This window comes from Bos grunniens, chromosome 8 (assembly GCF_055505025.1).
Source record: "Bos grunniens cultivar Pamir isolate PY7600 chromosome 8, Bosgru_T2T1.0, whole genome shotgun sequence".
NCBI classification, from domain to species: Eukaryota; Metazoa; Chordata; class Mammalia; order Artiodactyla; family Bovidae; genus Bos; species Bos grunniens.
The window spans coordinates 36,824,464-36,841,497 of record NC_141172.1 but is presented as its reverse complement, the minus strand read 5'-3'; the positions used below and the strand labels follow the sequence as shown (position 1 = coordinate 36,841,497).

Below are 17,034 nucleotides of genomic sequence, written 5' to 3'. Positions count from 1 at the left end.
ATGTTTCCATTGACATAAATCCTAGTTTTTTTCCTTTGTGTATGCCAGTGGAGGGTGGGGTTCACTTGAATGGGATGAACAAGTAGCTTTGTTTGTTTCTCTAAAGTATGGCTTACTGTGAAGATCAAGGCTGAGATCAAGGCATTCTTTCAAGGCACTTCCTTACATGTCCAAGGGCGGAGGGGAGCCTCCTGCATGACAGCCGAACCATCCATGCTTCCCTGACTCTGTCAGCCCACTCTGTCCTGTACAATCTGTTCCCTCTGGCTACAGCAGTCTCCCCTGGCCTCATCCAACAGAGCATTACTACTCATCCTTCAACACCCAGCTCTGACCCTGCACCTCTGTTACCCCTTCCCTCGCCCTGGCAGTGGGCCTGAGTGTTCTCAGACCTGGACTCTCAGCCTACTGTGGCATTTCCACTAGGGTAGCTGGTGGAGTGTTTCCAGTGTGTTGGGCTTGTGCACACCTGTAAACTGGATACTGAGGAAGAGTCAGGACAAGGATTTTCTACTTTAGGGGACAATGAAGAGGACTGGAGTGTGAACAGGGCCTGCACTGTATGGGTTGAATTCTGCCTCTACTGCTTACCAGTGGTGACCTTGGGCATGATTCTTACTCTCTGTATGCCATGGTTTTTGTATTTATTTTGGGCCACACCACACACATGTGGGATCCTAGTTCCCTGACCAGAGATCCCTGCATTGGAAGTGCAGAGTCTTAACCATTGGACCACTAGGGAAGGACTGGTATGTTCATTTTAAGTCAGAGTTGATAATGATAGTTACCTCATAGGGTTGTAATAAGGATTAAATTAATATATGAAAAACATTTTAAAAAGAGCCCAGTACATGCTAAGTACTACATAATGGTTTGAGATCATAAAGTTATGAATAAGAACCCAAGTATCTCCACACTGCTTACAGCTCTCACAATCCTCTTTTACTCAGCAATGAGGAATTTAAGACATGTACTAGCTCTTAGTTTTCTCTCTACTCAGTGAACATATATTTGGTCTAGGATTCCTCTGATTATGGTAGAACACAGGCACTCAGCTTTTGTGTGAAACCAGGTTTGGATCACGATGCTCCACGAGTAAATGAAAACGCTTCTACTAGAGGTTACCTGCACCAATTTGCCCTCCCCACGTGGAACACATTCAGTAACCATTGCAGAGTAAAACACTGATGCCTTTCTGGTGCATTCTGAACCCCCATCCTCCCTATCCCCACTCCCAGCTCACTTCCAAGAAGCAAGCTTTGTTGGAGAGCCAATCTACTTCAGGGCAAGGGAGACTCCTGCCAGTGCAATATTTTCTGAGTCACTTCAGTCTAACCAGATGGAAGCAGCCCCAAACTTCACAGAAGCTGGGTTTAAAGTTTACACATAAATTATAAATTACTTATCAGAAGTCTGCTTCCAAAGGAAGGGGGAGAAATGGAATCTCCCAAGGTTCAAATTATTCAGCTGGAAACAAACAGTGACACTACAAGAGGCTAGATAACTTGGACATGGTTCCTAGACTCTGATGCTCTCAAAGAACATTTTAGAGTATATAGTAAAAGGGCTGACCTAAACATTTTGTGACTTTGAAAGACTCAGGAAGAAATTTATTTGTTAAAATACTCACTGAAGACTTGCTTTAAAAACATAACTATACTACACATCCAATGAATCAGGATTCTGATTTCCTAAAGTTGAAATAGATAAGGCTTCCAGCCATCCCCAGGTATCAATCAGTTCAAGCGGACAAAAAGTTCATATTTTCTTCTATGAACAAGGTCCCTTCCATCAGGGGAAATGGTTCAGATTTGAAACCAATAAAGGGAGCAGCCCTCAGCACAGCCTGAATTATAGCATTAGTCAGCTGGGGGCTGGACCTGCTTTATAACTCAAGTTGTATACTTGAAAACAAAATAAAGCCTACTTTCCACATATCTTTTCTGTCCCCAGACCTAAAGCAAACCAATTGTCTTCTCTTCCCTTGACCTCAGAAGACATAGCATTATTATGATTCAAAACCAGGAGAATACTTTCCTGTTTATTAAAAAAAAAAAAATTTCAGCTCTGCCTCCCCACTTGAATTTTGTGTGTGTTGTGTGAATTCTTGCTCAGTCATAGATGTCAAATAATCTTGAGACCATTAAAATATTTTAAAATATAAAATAAAATTCTAAGAGAGTCTATGGGTAAATTAAGATTTCTTAAAAATCATTCAGACTTTAAATGGTGCCCTTCAGTGGGTATAAATAATAAAATTTGGATCTGAGATGGAACAATTGGAAGCTACTGTGATGTAAATAACCTTGGGGTAGGAGGCCAGATGTCTGGGTCTCCCATTTTTGTCACTCTCCTATTTCAAGACTGTAGGCAGTCTTTTCTCCCTTCTGAGTACCCCGATCTGCAGAGAAGTGGGGACATCTTCCAAGCCAAAGGATCGGAGAATCATACCTGGACAGGTGCCTGGCGAGTTGGGAATCCTCCGCACTTGCTGGTGCATTGCCTTCCCCACCCCGACCCCTGCCCCTGCCCCAGGAAGTTTGCTGGCTCCTTGAGGAGCGCTGAGACAGAGAACTATTCCAGGGAGCCGAATATATTGCACCCTCTCCCGCCCCGTGCGGTAGGTACCCAGCGCTGTTTTAGCTTAATAAACATTCTCCCTCCTGAGCAATCCTGACCCACAGATGGACTTTCAGAGACCACAGAAAACAAACAGGCCAGAGCAAATGGAGTCTCCCGGTTACTTACAGACAGGGTCATCCATTTTCAAGGGTCTCTTCAGGCGGATGCTGGCAGGGATGGTCTTCTCGATCAGTTCATCAACGCTCTAAAATTAAAATTCAAGCTCGTGAACACTGAAGGCAGAGGAAAGAGCTTCTGAGCTAAAAGTCACCTCTGTATTTTGCATATACAAAGGCTTGTGGGGACTTCACTTAAATGGTCTAATTTTTAAAAAGAGTTTCTTCTTAAAAAGGACAACTTTAACAAACAAAAATCACTCGGAGCGGGGTAAAATAATTAGGGTAGTAATTCGGCCACTCTGGCTTGGATTTCAGTGGGCAATCGGAGATAATTGGATAAATCGGGAGGTCCTTCTCTTGCGAAGTTAGAGCTCATCAGCAGGGCCTAACTAGGTTGTAAAATACACGATTTCGAGGCGCGAAGAGCTGGTGGAGGAGAAAGTAATCTGGTGGGAGAAGTCTGGGGAACGCGGACTGAGCACGCGCGCTGTCTTCCACACCAGAGCCCCGGACCAGGGTGCAGGTCCCAAGCGAAGCGAAGCGGGGCTCCTGGTGGGGGCCAGGAGGCCTTGAGGGCAGAAGGCGGGGCGGGGGTGAGGCCCGGCAGAGCCGGGTTGGGGTCCTTACCGCCAGCCCCAGGGCCTGTAGCATCTCCTTCTGGTCTTTGTCCCCGGGGCCGATATGTCTCCGAGCGAAGTCGTCGTGTCTGGGGAGAAGGCGCTCGAGGAGGCGCGAGGCCCCGGCCCCGCCGCTATCCCCGCCGCCGCTACTTCTGTCACGGCCCCTCGGCGCCCACCGGGGGCCAGCTCCTCCAGCCAGGCGGCGGCCGCCCCCGACTCCGCAACCCAGACGCAGCCCCCAGGCCCTGGCGCACGTCTGCATGGTGGTCGTCACCGTCCCCTGCCTGGGCCCGCGAGGCTCAGCCGGGCTTTCTGCTCTTTTTCTGGTCGTAGTCCCCTGGGTGGCGGCTGCTCCCAGGTGTCTGGAGCCCCTTCCCGAAGGATGACCGAAGGGACAGATGGATGTTCAGAGGCAATGAATGGGTGCCGCGCCGATTCCGGACAGGCGCGCAAACTTGTTACTCCTCTCGAAGCACCTGCTTCGCACACTTTAAGCGTCGTTCTGGGGGTGGGCAGTGGGATAGGCCCAGTGAACGCACGGCCAATGGGAGTGAACGGAAGGGCGGGGCAGGGTCTGCCCTGCCCCGCCCCCTTTCCCTACCCCCTCCTCAGGCCCTCCGCGGGCTCCTGCTGCTCTTCTCGCAGAGCCTTCCATCCTCAATTACCCCTGCTCCATCTCTAGTGGGTGCAGGGACCGAGAGCTCCCTGCGCTCGGTGCCAGAGGCCACAGGCGAAGTGCCTGGGGGATTCAGCTGAAATGGAAGGTGATTCCGACAGGGAGGCCAAACTCATAGAGTTGGTTAGTCTGTTAATTTTAGGGTATCTCCCTGTCATACCTCGTGGAAACCAATATGCGCAGATGAGAGTTCTTATATAGTAGTAGGATCATGAACAAGTTATCCAACCTCTGAGCTTCGGTCTCCGCATCTAACAGAGCTGGATAGTATTTAAAAAGAGATCGTACATTGAAACTACAACCATAACACTAGCCTTGAACTCTTCTCTTTCCCCCTTTCCCGCCCTGCTCCCTCCCACCGCGGCGGGGCGGGGGGCGCTGTGTGTTTCTGTGTGTGATATAAAAAATGCAAAAAATACAAAGGTATACATTTTGCACTGTCACCTTAGTTGAAAAATTATTTATACCTGGATATTTTGGAAATCTAATCTCTCTAGCTATCTCTTGAGATTTTTACCAGAATGAGCTTTCAGAATTCCAACTCTAATAGGGGGAAGAGTGAAGGACAGAACATTAGGTGTACTAAGATTAGGGAAAAACAGAACCTGTCCTCTTTCTCCTCTAAGCTTCCTCTTTCAGTCTTATTCTGCACACCCTGGGTTCTGTAACTCACAGGCGCAGAGAGTAGGCAGAGAGGCAGGAAACTAGAAATCAGAAAACTGTAGGCAAAATGTGTGTGTGTGGCAGGCAGGGTAGGGGGTGAGTGATGAACTAGGAAGGCCTGGCTGAATATCTCTGAAGTTTTTCACTAGTTTGGAATTGAAATTACAGCCTTCATAAAAGTTGGGAGATATCCTTGGTGCTAGTTGCCATGGGATAAGACAGAAGCAGTGTGCATTTATTCCCCACTCCTGACTATTCTCTATGGATCATAGGGGCTGGAAGCGAGAGAACTATAATTCCCAGATTGGCTCCAGGCTTCTAGATGTTAGTCTTCTGTCAACAAGATACACTTGTGTGAGAATTGGAAAATGGAATAAAAGTAGAAACCATTTTCTTGTTTTTCTGACAGCAGCAGAGAGATGTATGGATGGCAGCAGACATGAAGTGATTCCTTACCAGCCATCCACATTTGTGCAGCAAGGCAGCTGTGTTAACCAATGGAAAAGTGAAAGTAAAGTGACTCTTTGTGACCCCATGGACTGTAGCCTACCAGGCTCCTCCATCCATGGGATTTTCCAGGTAATAGTACTGGAGTGGATTGCCATTTCCAGCAGATCTTCCGGACCCAGGGATGGAACCCAGGTCTCCCGCATTGTACACAGACGCTTTACCATCTGAGCCACCAGGGAAGCCAATGGGAACATTCTGTGATTTTCCAACCTACGAAGCAGCAGAAGTTTCTCGCTGTCCTGGACTAGAGCTTCAGTGGTTGACCTGAAGATAATGGTGTTCTATCTACCCTGTCTCTTGCTTTTCCAGTCCTTCCAGTGATTCTATATCCACCTATTCCTGATACTTTAAGCCAGGTATTGCTTGAAATATTTTGAGTGTTTTGTTTGTTTTCCTAAATAAACTTTAACAAAGACTATAACTGAGCCCAAAAGTAGTTTTAAGATAGTAATCTTAAAGCTTAGAGGGATTAGCTATTTGGCTGAATTCTATTTGAAGTCAATGATAATGTTATCACTACTGGAGAATGAGATCATGATAGTCTTAGGCAGAAATGGAAAGTTATTTAAATTATCAGTCTGGGGCTTCCCAGGTGGTGCTTTGATAAAAGAATCTGCCTGCCAATGCAGGAGACATGGGTTTCATGCCTGATCCAGGAAGATCCCACATGCTGCAAAGCAGCTGAGCCCCTGTGCCACAACTATTGAGGCAGCGCTCTAGAGCCCTGGAATCAAAACTACTGAAGCTTGAGTGCCCTAGAGCCCATGCTCTGCAACTAGAGAAGCCACTGCAATGAGAAGCCCACACATCACAACCAGAGAGTAGGCCCTCCCTGCTGAAACTAGAGAAAAGCCCGCACAGCGACGAAGAGCCAGCATAGCCAAAAATAAAATAAATAAATTAAAAATATATATATCAGTGGGGAATAAATTTCCTATTGAAGACAAGTCTTTGCTAGACCAAATAGTTGCTAGGTTAGACCCTTCCAGTGGGAATGATTTAACAAGGACTATAGAGAGGGATAGCTGCTTCTGAATGCCATGGAGAGTCTATCCAGCAAAATGACAGATCAGGGACTTCCCTGGCAGTTCCAGTGGTTAAGACTTCGCTTTCCAATGCAGAGGGTGCAGGTTCAATCCCTAGACAGGGAGCTAGGATCATACCAAAAACAAAACCAAAAAACAGAAGCAATATTGTAACAAATTCAATGAAGACTTTAAAAAATTGTTTTTAATTTAAAAAAATGAAATGACTTCTCAGAGAACTAGAGAATTTCAAGCTCTATAACTTCTGTAGCTTCAGGGAGAAAGTGAGTGAAGTTGCTCAGTTGTGTCCAACTCTTTGCAACCCCGTGGACTGTAGCCTACCAGGCTCCTCCATCCATGACATTCTCCAGGCAAGAGTACTGGAGTGGGTTGCCATTTCCTTCTCCAGGGGATCTTCCTGACCCAGGGATCAAACCCAGGTCTCCCGTGTTGCAGGCAGACACTTTACCCTCTGAGCCACCACAAATCAGACTCACTGTTTGATCCTCCTGATTACCAAATTATCATAAAAGTTGAATTCACAGCTTTATTAGGGCTCATATGTGAAAGCTTGGGATTAATTTAAAATCCCAAGACTTGGAATGGGGACATCGTGGTAATTTGGATTGAATTTGATTATCTTAAACCCTCAAATCCCACTGAGTCCCCTTTGCAACCTGAAACACTCCCTTCTTCCCTCTTTGAGATGCTGGCGATTCCTTGCCTCCCTTCCCATCCCTTGCTTGAAGATTCTGTAATGGCTTCACTAAAAAATCAACCTTACAGAGGTATGCCAATGCTTCTTTACCTCTAGATCCACAGGGAAAGTCAGATTGCAACATACTCTAGGAAGGTGAGTAAGATGTCTGACACCAGAGGAGACACTTACGCAGGGAAACAGTTGTAAGACATTGCTAAAGTACATTAGTGTTGGAGGATTTCTCTGTAGGGGTGAGTTCTAGACCAAGGAAGAAGGAATATAAAATCGAAATTATTCGTGTGTTTGCAGCACTAGATATTCTGAGTTTAGTGTATTAATTCAATCAGTTAGGAGTGGCTCTAAGGGTCTGCTGAGTTCGTTGACTAAAACCAGGCTCAAATTATTATTGTTGTTGTTTAGTCGATAAGTCATGTCCAACTCTTTTGCAACCCCGGGGATGGTAGCACTCAACGCTCCTCTGTCCATGGGATTTCCCAGGCAAGAATACTGGACTGGGTTGCCATTTTCTTCTCCAAGGGATCTTCCTGACCCAAGGATCGAACCTGAGTCTCCTGCATTAGTAGGCAGGTTTTTTGTTGTTGTTGTTTTTTCACCATTGAGCCACCAAGGAACTCAGTTATGGCCTTCATTAAATTACATTAAGATACTAGAACTTTCTTGGCTTAATAGAAAAGAAAGGATCCAAAGACATTAGAAGAGGGAATTCCCTGGTGGTCCTGTAATTAGGACACTATGCTTTCACTGCTGAGGACCTAGGTTCATTCCCTGGTTGGGGAATTAAGATCCCACAAGTTTCATGCCCAAAAAAGAAAAACTGGATAACTACGTGTAAAAGAATGAAATTAGAATACTCCCTAACACCATACACAAAAATACCGCCCCCCAAAAAAGAAATAAACCCAAATGAATCTAAATGTGAGGCTAGTTGCTATAAAACTCTAAAAGGAAAATATAGGCAGAACATTCTTTGACATAAATTGTAGCAAGATCTTTTTTGACTCATTTCCTATAGTAATGAAAATAAAAACAAAGATAAACAAATGGGACCTAATTAAACTTAAGAACTTTTGCACAGCAAAGGAAACCATAAACAAGATGAAAAGACAACCCGTAGAATGTGAGAAAATATTTGCAAATGAAGCAGCAGACAAGGGATTAACCTACAAAATATACAAACAACTCATGCAGCTCAAAAAAAAAAGAAAAAAAAAAACACAGTCAAAAAATGGGCAGAAGACCTAACTACACATTTCTCTGAAGAGGACATACAGATGGCTAAGAAGCACCTGAGAAGATGCTCAGTATTACTAATTATTATTGTTCAGTCACTAAGTCATGTCTGACTCTGCGACCCCATGGACTGCAGCATGCTAACAACCTTCCTGTTCTTCACTATCTCCCAGAGTTTGCTCAAACTCCATTGTCGGTGATGCCATCCAACCATCTCATCCTCTGTCATCCCCTTCTCCCCTTGCCCTCAATCTTTCCCAGCATCAAGGTCTTTTCCAATGAGTCAGTTCCTCACATCAGGTGGCCAAAGTATTGGAACTTCAGCTTCAGCATCAGTCCTTCCAATGAATACTCAGGTTGATTTCCTTTAGGATTGACTAGTCTGATCTCCTTGATGTCCAAGGGACTCTCAAGAGTCTTCTCCAACACCACAGTTCAAAAGCATCAATTCTTCAGCACTCAACTTTCTTTAGAGTTCAACTCTCACATCCATACATGACTACTGGAAAAACCATAGCTTTGACTAGATGGACCTTTGTCAGCAAAGTAACATTTAAGCTTTTTAATATGCTATCTAGGTTTGTCATAGCTTTTCTTCCAAACAGCAAGTGTGTTTTAATTTCATGGCTGCAGTCACCATCTTCAGTGATTTTGGAGCCCCCCAAAATAAAGTCTGCCACTGTTGCCACTGTTTACCCATCTATTTGCCATGAAGTTATGGGACTGAATGCCAAGATCTTGGTTTTTTGAATGTTGAGTTTTAAGCCAGCTTTTTACTCTCCTCTTTCACCTTCATCAAGAGGCTCTTTAGTTCTTCTTTGCTTTTGGCCATAAGGGTGGTGTCATCTGCACATCTGAGGTTATTGATATTTCTCCTGGCAATCTTGATTCCAGCTTGTGATTCATCCAGCCTGGCATTTCACATGATATACTCTGCATATAAATTAAATAAGCAGGATGATAGTATATAGCCTTGACATACTCCTTTCCCAATTTGGAACCAGTCCATTGTTCTGTGTCTGGTTCTAACTGTTGCTTCTTGGACTGCACCCTGGTTTCTCAGGAGACAGGTAAAGTGGTCTGGTATTCCCATCTCTTAGAGAAATACAAATCAAAACTACAATGACGTATCACCCCACACTGGTCAGAATAGCCATCATTTAAGAAAAAAAATCTGCAAACAATAAATGCTGGAGAGGGTATGGAGAATTGGGAACTCTCTTGCACTGTTGATTGGACTGTAAATTGATACATCCACTATGGAGAACAGAATGTAGGTTCCTTAAAAAACTAAAACTAGAACTACCATATGACCCAGCAATCCCACTGCTTGTCATACACCTGGAGAAAACCATAATTCCAATATACATACACCCCAATGTTTATTGCAGCAATATTTACTGTAATAGCCCAGGCTTCAAAGCACCCTAAATATCCATCAACAGAGGCATGCATAAAGAAGATGTGGTACATATATACAATGGAAAATTACTTGGTCATTAAAAGGACCAAAACTGTGCCATTTGCAGAGACATGGATGTACCTAGAGACTGTCATATAGAGTAAAGTAATCAGAGAGAGAAAAATCTCATATATTAATGCATACATGTGGAATCTGGAAGAATGGTACAGATGAACTTATTTGCAAAGCAGAGACAAAGATGTAGAGAACAAACGTATGGACCTAACATGGAGAAGGGAAAGGGAGGGAGGGTGGGATGATGAACACTGCTCCTAGTATGTGCATGTTATATTATTTAGACCACAAATTCTGGTAATCAATCTAAAGAGAAAAAAAAAAGTGTTCTGAGAGATATGACAAGGGCAACCTAATTTAGATAGACAATGCAAGGAAGGATTTGCTGAGGAAGTGATATGTAAACTGAAATCTGAATATCAAATCAGATGACAAGTAGAGGGAAAGGCATTTTCCAGGCAAAGAGAGAATGGCATGGACAAAGGTTCAAAAGTTGAAAGAACAGCCATAAATAAGCAGCTAAAAGACTGATATGCCTGGAGCATAGTGAGGGTCGGGAGCAAGACCAGGGAAGCTCATTTAAAATGGCAGGGAACTTCAAATGTTGATTTATAAACAAGTGATTTATTTAAGTCCTTTGGTTCACAGTGAGGGCAAAGAGTGGACTGTTAGATAATTTGTTTCAGTAGAAACAGGGCTAGAATACAAGTCTTCTGGTCCTAAGTCCTAGGTCCTCTCTGTTGGAGGAGGTGGCTTCGTCATTAAACTAGCATATCAAGTCTTGTCAAACCAGTCAAAACAAATCAAACCAGTCGATCCTAAAGGAAATTAATCCCAACTAGTCACTGGAAGGACTGATACTGAAGCTCCAATACTTTGGCCACCTGATGAGAAAAGCCAACTCATTAGAAAAGACCCTGATGCTGGGAAATACTGAAGGCAGGAGGAAAAGGGGACGACAGAGGATGAGATGGTTGGATGGCATCACTGACCCAATAGACATGCGTTTGAGCAAGCTCCGGGAGATGGTCAAGGACAGGAAAGCCTGGGGTGCTGCAGTCCATGGGGTTGCAAAGAGTCTGACACAACCAAGTGACTGAACAACACCATCAAGTCTTGTAAATAAAAAAGATCTTTTAATCACTGCAGTGAATAGCTGAAGTTCCTACCTGAACTATTCTTCTGCTTCTGGTAAGAATATGATGGTTTTCTTTGGGAAAGCGTTTCCCCACATTATCAGGCCATGTATCTGGATGGGTTGACCCCACTTCGGGGCCACAGGTGTTGGTATGGGAGACGGGCCTTGCAAAGAGGAATAGTAAACGCCCCCAGCCACATTCATTAGTTTCCATTATCGTGTTAGTTTATCAAGCTAAGGTAAGAGAATCAGCCCAGGACTCTGAGAGTTGGAGCTGCACATACAATAGGATTTGGCCTTGGAATACAGAATGAAGCAGGGCAGAGGCTAATAGAGTTTTGCCAAGAGAACGCACTGGTCATAGCAAACACCCTCCTCCAACAACACAAGAGAAGACTCTACACACGGACATCACCAGATGGTCAACACCGAAATCAGATTGATTATATTCTTTGCAGCCAAAGATGGAGAAGCTCTATACAGTCAGCAAAAAACAAGACTGGGAGCTGACTGTGGCTCAGATCATGAACTCCTTATTGCCAAATTCAGACTTAAATTGAAGAAAGTAGGGAAAACCACTAGACCATTCAGGTATGACCTAAATCAAATCCCTTATGATTATACAGTGGAAGTGAGAAATAGATTTAAGGGACTAGATCTGATAGATAGAGTGCCTGATGAACTATGGAATGAGGTTCATGACATTGCAAAGGAGAGAGGGATCAAGACCATCCCCATGGAAAAGAAATGCAAAAAGCAAAATGGCTGTCTGGGGAGGCTTACAAAGAGCTGTGAAAAGAAGAGAAGCAAAAAGCAAAGAAGAAAAGGAAAGATAAAAGCATCTGAATGCAGAATTCCAAAGAATAGCAAGGAGAGATAGGAAGCCTTCCTCAGTGATCAATGCAAAGAAATAGAGGAAAACAACATTTGGGAAAGACTAGAGATCTCTTCAAGAAAATTGAGATACCAAGGGAACATTTCAGGCAAAGATGGGCTCGATAAAAGACAGAAATGGTAGAGACCTAACAGAAGCAGAAGATATTAAGAAGAGGTGGCAAGAATACACAGAAGAACTGTACAAAAAAGAGCTTCACGGCAAGATAATTACAATAGTGTGATCACTGACCTACAGCCAGACATCCTAAAATGTGAAGTCAAGTGGGCCTTAAAAAGCATCACTACAAACAAAGCTAGTGGAGGTGATGGAATTCCAGTTGAGCTATTCCAAATCCTGAAAGATGATGCTGTGAAAGTGCTGCACTCAATATGCCAGCAACTTTGGAAAATTCAGCAGTGGCCACAGGACTGGAAAAGGTCAGTTTTCATTCCAATCCCAAAGAAAGCAATGCCAAAGAATGCTCAAACTACCACACAATTGCACTCATCTCACACACTAGTAAAGTAATGCTCAAAATTCTCCAAGCCAGGCTTTAGCAATACATGAACTGCGAACTTCCAGATGTTCAAGCTGGTTTTAGAAAAGGCAGAGGAACCAGAGATCAAATTGCCAACACCTGCTGGATCATGGAAAAAGCAAGAGAGTTCCAGAAAAACATCTATTTCTGCTGTATTGACTATGCCAAAGCCTTTGACTGTGTGGATCACAATAAACTGTGGAAAATTCTTCAAGAGATGGGAATACCAGACCACCTGACTTGCCTCTTGAGAAACCTATATGCAGGTCAGGAAGCAACAGTTAGAACTGGACATGGAACAACAGACTGGTTCCAAATAGGAAAAGGAGTACGTCAAGGCTGTATATCGTCACCCTGCTTATTTAACTTATATGCAGAGTACATCATGAGAAATGCTGGGCTGGAGGAAGCACAAGCTGGAATCAAGATTGCCGGGAGAAATATCAATAACCTCAGATATGCAGATATGCAGATATGCAGATATTCAGACTGAGCGACTGAACTGAACTGAACTGCATTTATTCTGCTTTGTGGTTTCTATGGATTTGAGAGAAAAGTATAATGTGGTGGATGAAAGGAGGAAAAGAAACATTTTAGAGCATTTCCCCAGATGCTTCTCTGTAAACCCCTCAAGCCCAAGCAGTGCACTCCTTTTCTATTTCTACATGGATGCTCTCAGGTGACCATGACGGTCCAGGTTCCCACATTATGTCATTAGAACTGGATATTTCCTTTTATTTGTTCATTTCTGTATGATTAAGCCATTTTGGAGGAGGTTGCTGTTTCATTTCAGTTCAGTTCAGTCGCTCAGTCGTGTCCGACTCTTTGCGACCCCATGAATCACAGCATGCCAGGCCTCCCTGTCCATCACCAACTCCCAGAGTTCACTCAGACTCACGTCCATAGAGTCGGTGATGCCATCCAGCCATCTCATCCTCTGTCGTCCCCTTCTCCTCTTGCCCCCAATCCCTCCCAGCATCCGAGTCTTTTCCAATGAGTCAACTCTTCGCATCAGGTGGCCAAAATACTGGAGTTTCAGCTTCAGCATCATTGCCTCCAAAGAAACCCCAGGGCTGATCTCCTTTAGAATGGACTGGTTGGATCTCCTTGCAGTCCAAGGGACTCTCAAGAGTCTTCTCCAACACCACAGTTCAAAAGCATCAATTCTTCAGCGCTCAGCCTTCTTCACAGTCCAACTCTCACATCCATACATGACCACTGGAAAAACCATAGCCTTGACTAGATGGACTTTGTTGGCAAAGTAATGTCTCTGCTTTTGAATATGCTGTCTAAGTTGGTCATAACTTTCCTTCCAAGGAGTAAGCGTCTTTTAATTTCATGGCTGTGATCACCATCTGCAGTGATTTTGGAGCCCCAAAAAATAAAGTCTGACACTGTTTCCACTGTTTCCCCATCTATTTCCCATGAAGTGATGGGACCGGATGCCATGATCTTCATTTTCTGAATGTTGAGCTTTAAGCCAACTTTTTCACTCTCCCCTTTCACTTTCATCAAGAGGCTTTTTAGTTCCTCTTCACTTTCTGCCATAAGGGTGGTGTCATCTGAATATCTGAGGTTATTGATATTTCTCCCGGCAATCTTAATTCCAGCTTGTGTTTCTTCCAGTCCATCGTTTCTCATGATGTACTCTGCATATAAGTTAAATAAGCAGGGTGACAATATAGTGAAAGTGAAGTCTCTCAGTCATGCCCAACTCTTTGTGACCCCGTGGACTGTAGCCTACCAGGCTCCTCTGTCCATGGGATTCTCCAGGTGAGAATCCTGGAGTGGGTTGTCATTTCCTTTTCCAGGGGATCTTCCCGACCCAGGGTTCGAACCTGGGTCTCCCCCCAGGGACTCAACCTGGGTCTCCCACATTGCAGGCAGATGCTTTAACCTCTGAGCCACCAGAGACAGATGAGGTCGTAAGTGACAGGAAACCTGTGGAGTATTTCTTGTCATCTAAACAAGGTCTAGATAATGGCACTGTGAATGCTGACATTGTGGTATCAGGCTTAATGTTGTGCTGTGAAATCACAGGCTCTTTTACTTAAGATAGGATTAAGACATATTCATTCTACTGATAGATTCCCAGTAAGAGAGCCAAGCAGGCCTGGCTCACAGGATCCCAGGAGATGCTTGCTTTGTGTGCCGGCCCCACCCCCACCCCCGCCCCCACCACATGATGCTTTGTTGTCCGAGAGAAGCAGAAATGACAATGGATTTAGATGCAAAGTTAGCACCTGAATTTTCTTTCCTGGCTGACTAAAGGTGGGGTAGAGGAACAGAGGACAGAGGAATACTGGTGGCCCCTGTCCAAAAATAACCTTTCCCACTATATACCAATTAGAGATACATCTGTGTAAAGGAGTTTCTCCTTTAAAAGCAATTACTGCCATGCCAAGCCTCATTAACAACTCAGTGTGAATTCCTTTTAACAGAAAATCCACTCAGCTCTCAGCTGAGGTCCTGCAAGTGTCCAGAAGTGATTTTTCTGGACAGACTGCTGAAATTCCTCTTTATCATTACTACACAAGCCAGAACAGTGGGAATTTTATTTTTAATGATTATAAACAGCTATATAACAATGAACTTTTATGTTTGTATCAAATAACTAACTTTATTCATATGTATTTTATGTCTGCCTTTATAATAATGGAAATCTTTCTATGACAGGCTTTCCCTCAGCTACAACTATCTGCTTTCCTTTTCTCTAGGGTCTGATGTGAGGCCAGTCCATTTCAGAGTCAGTGGTGACTGACCCTCTGTGACCTCATGGACTGTAGCCTGCCAGACTCTTCTGTCCCTGGGATTTCCTAGGCAAGAATACTGGAGTGGGTTGCCATTTCCTTCTCCAGGGTATCTTCTGGACCCCTAAGTAAAACATGGGAGAGGAGCAACAAAAAGGGTGGAGAATTCCTGGTTTTCATCAGTTTGTGACTCACGTAGCCACATGCCACTGCTGCACCATTCCCCATCCCTCCTCTTCCTGGGGAGAACAAGTAGGGCCGGATGATGTTTCTTCTAGTGGGACTCAGTTTTTTTTTTTTTTAATTTTTTTATTTATTTGGCCATGCTGGGTCTTCGTAGCTTTGCAGAAGCTTTCTCTAGTTGTGGTGAGCAGGGCCTACTCTTTGTTGGAGCACAGGTTCTGGGTGCATGGGCTTCAGTAGTTGCAGCATGGGGTCTTGGGTAGTTGTGGCTCGAGGGAACTAGAACTCTGGCTCAGTAGTTCTGGAGTATGGGCTTAGCTGCTCTGCAGCGTGTGGGATCTTCCTGGACCAGGGATCAAACCTGTGCCCCCTGCATTGGTAGGCGGATTCTTATCCACTGCGTCACCAGGAAAGTCCAGGGACTCTTTTTCTTTTTCTTTTGATTGAGACAAAGTTCACATAACATAAAATTAGCCATTTTAAAGTGAACAACTCAGTGGCATTTAGTACACTCACAATGTTTACAAATGCTACCACCAAGTAGATCCAAAACATGGTTATCACTTCAAAAGGAGAATCCATACCCTTGAAGCAGCTACTTTTCCTTCCCACCTCCCCTGCTTGAGGACATTATGTTAAGTGAAATAAGCCAGAGAAAGACAAATGCCATATAATCTCACTAATAAGGGGAATCTTCAAAAAACTGGACTCATAGATACAGAGAATAGATTGGTGGTTGCCACAAGTTGGGGTAGGGAAGTGGGAGAAATGGGTAAAGGCAGTCAAAAGACACAAACTTCCAGTTATAAAACAAGTAAGTCTTGGGGATATAATGTAAAGCATGGTGATGATAGTTAACAATATTGTATATTTAAAAACTTCTAAGAAAGTAGATCTTAAAAGTTCTCATCATAAGAAAAAAAAAGTATAATTATGTGTGGTGATAGATCTTAACTAGATTTATTGTGGTGATTGCTTCACAGTATATACATATACCAAGTCATTATGTTGTACAATTAAAATTAATATAATGTACGTCATTACACCTCAATTTAAAAAAAAAGAAAATATGGAAATTGGATTAAGAAATTGAGTCATCATATATTTAAAGCCTTACCTAATAGATGAGTCAGCAGACTTGCTCTTAAATCTTATTGGTCAGACTCAGTCTCATGGCACTTCTGTATACTGGGAAGGCATTGCTTTTCCAGCCTCTGTGTTTGTAGAAAAGAAGAGAAGAGCTTTGAAACATCCTTACAGTCAAAATAAAAAGTACATAAGGTTATATTTAAATACTAATAATCCAATCATTTAAAAAGGAGACATTGACCCTGTAATAAAGTAAGTACATATAATTGAACCTAATATTAGTGTAGGGGGATTACGGTGGAAAAACACACTTCTGAAAATATTTAAATCTTTTCCTAAAACAAAAATAGTATTTGATATCATTAAGATATAAGGAAGACCCTTACAATTTGTAGGTAAGGGACAAAAGAAAAAGAATAAAAGGTTACTCCCAAGTTTTGGGTCTAGAAAATGGGAGGATGCTGGCAGACATAATGGGAAAAGGGCTGTTCAGGGGAAAAGCGAGTTCAGGGGCTAGGAAGCTGACTTTGCCTTTATGTTTGAGGGGTGGGGGGGTACTCAAGAAAAGGACACAGCAGGTCAGTGATAATGTAGGATCAGAGGTCACATCTAGGGATCTGGACCTAAGAACCACCTACTTCAGGTGTGGGGGGATATATTAAAATATCATGTCCAAGTAAGCTCTATGGGGAGATGTTTAACCAAACTGATTAGAACAAATCTTGAGGGTCACATTTGAGGAAAGAAAGCAAAGACTCTGAAGGAAGGAAGGAAAAGTCTTGAGAAAGAGAGAGGA

At 43.5% G+C, this 17,034-nt stretch overlaps 1 protein-coding gene and 1 long non-coding RNA gene across 2 annotated transcripts in view; one reads left to right on the top strand and one right to left on the bottom strand.

Moving 5' to 3' along the window:
• Window positions 1-3,896, bottom strand: part of GLDC (glycine decarboxylase) — a 91,809-nt gene extending 87,913 nt beyond the window's left edge. The window contains exons 1-2 of the mRNA XM_086415167.1: window positions 3,369-3,896; window positions 2,749-2,827 (exon numbers count right to left, since the gene is read on the bottom strand). Coding sequence (XP_086271293.1) covers window positions 2,749-2,827; window positions 3,369-3,623 — 334 coding nt within the window. The 5' untranslated portion in view covers window positions 3,624-3,896. The remainder of the gene's footprint in view (window positions 1-2,748; window positions 2,828-3,368) is intronic.
• A 60-nt stretch (window positions 3,897-3,956) lies between these two features.
• On the top strand, window positions 3,957-5,631 carry LOC147366915 (uncharacterized). Its single transcript, XR_015169584.1, has 2 exons — window positions 3,957-4,160; window positions 5,110-5,631. It is a non-coding gene; the product is annotated as an uncharacterized LOC147366915 (long non-coding RNA).
• The last annotated feature ends 11,403 nt before the right edge of the window (window positions 5,632-17,034 follow it).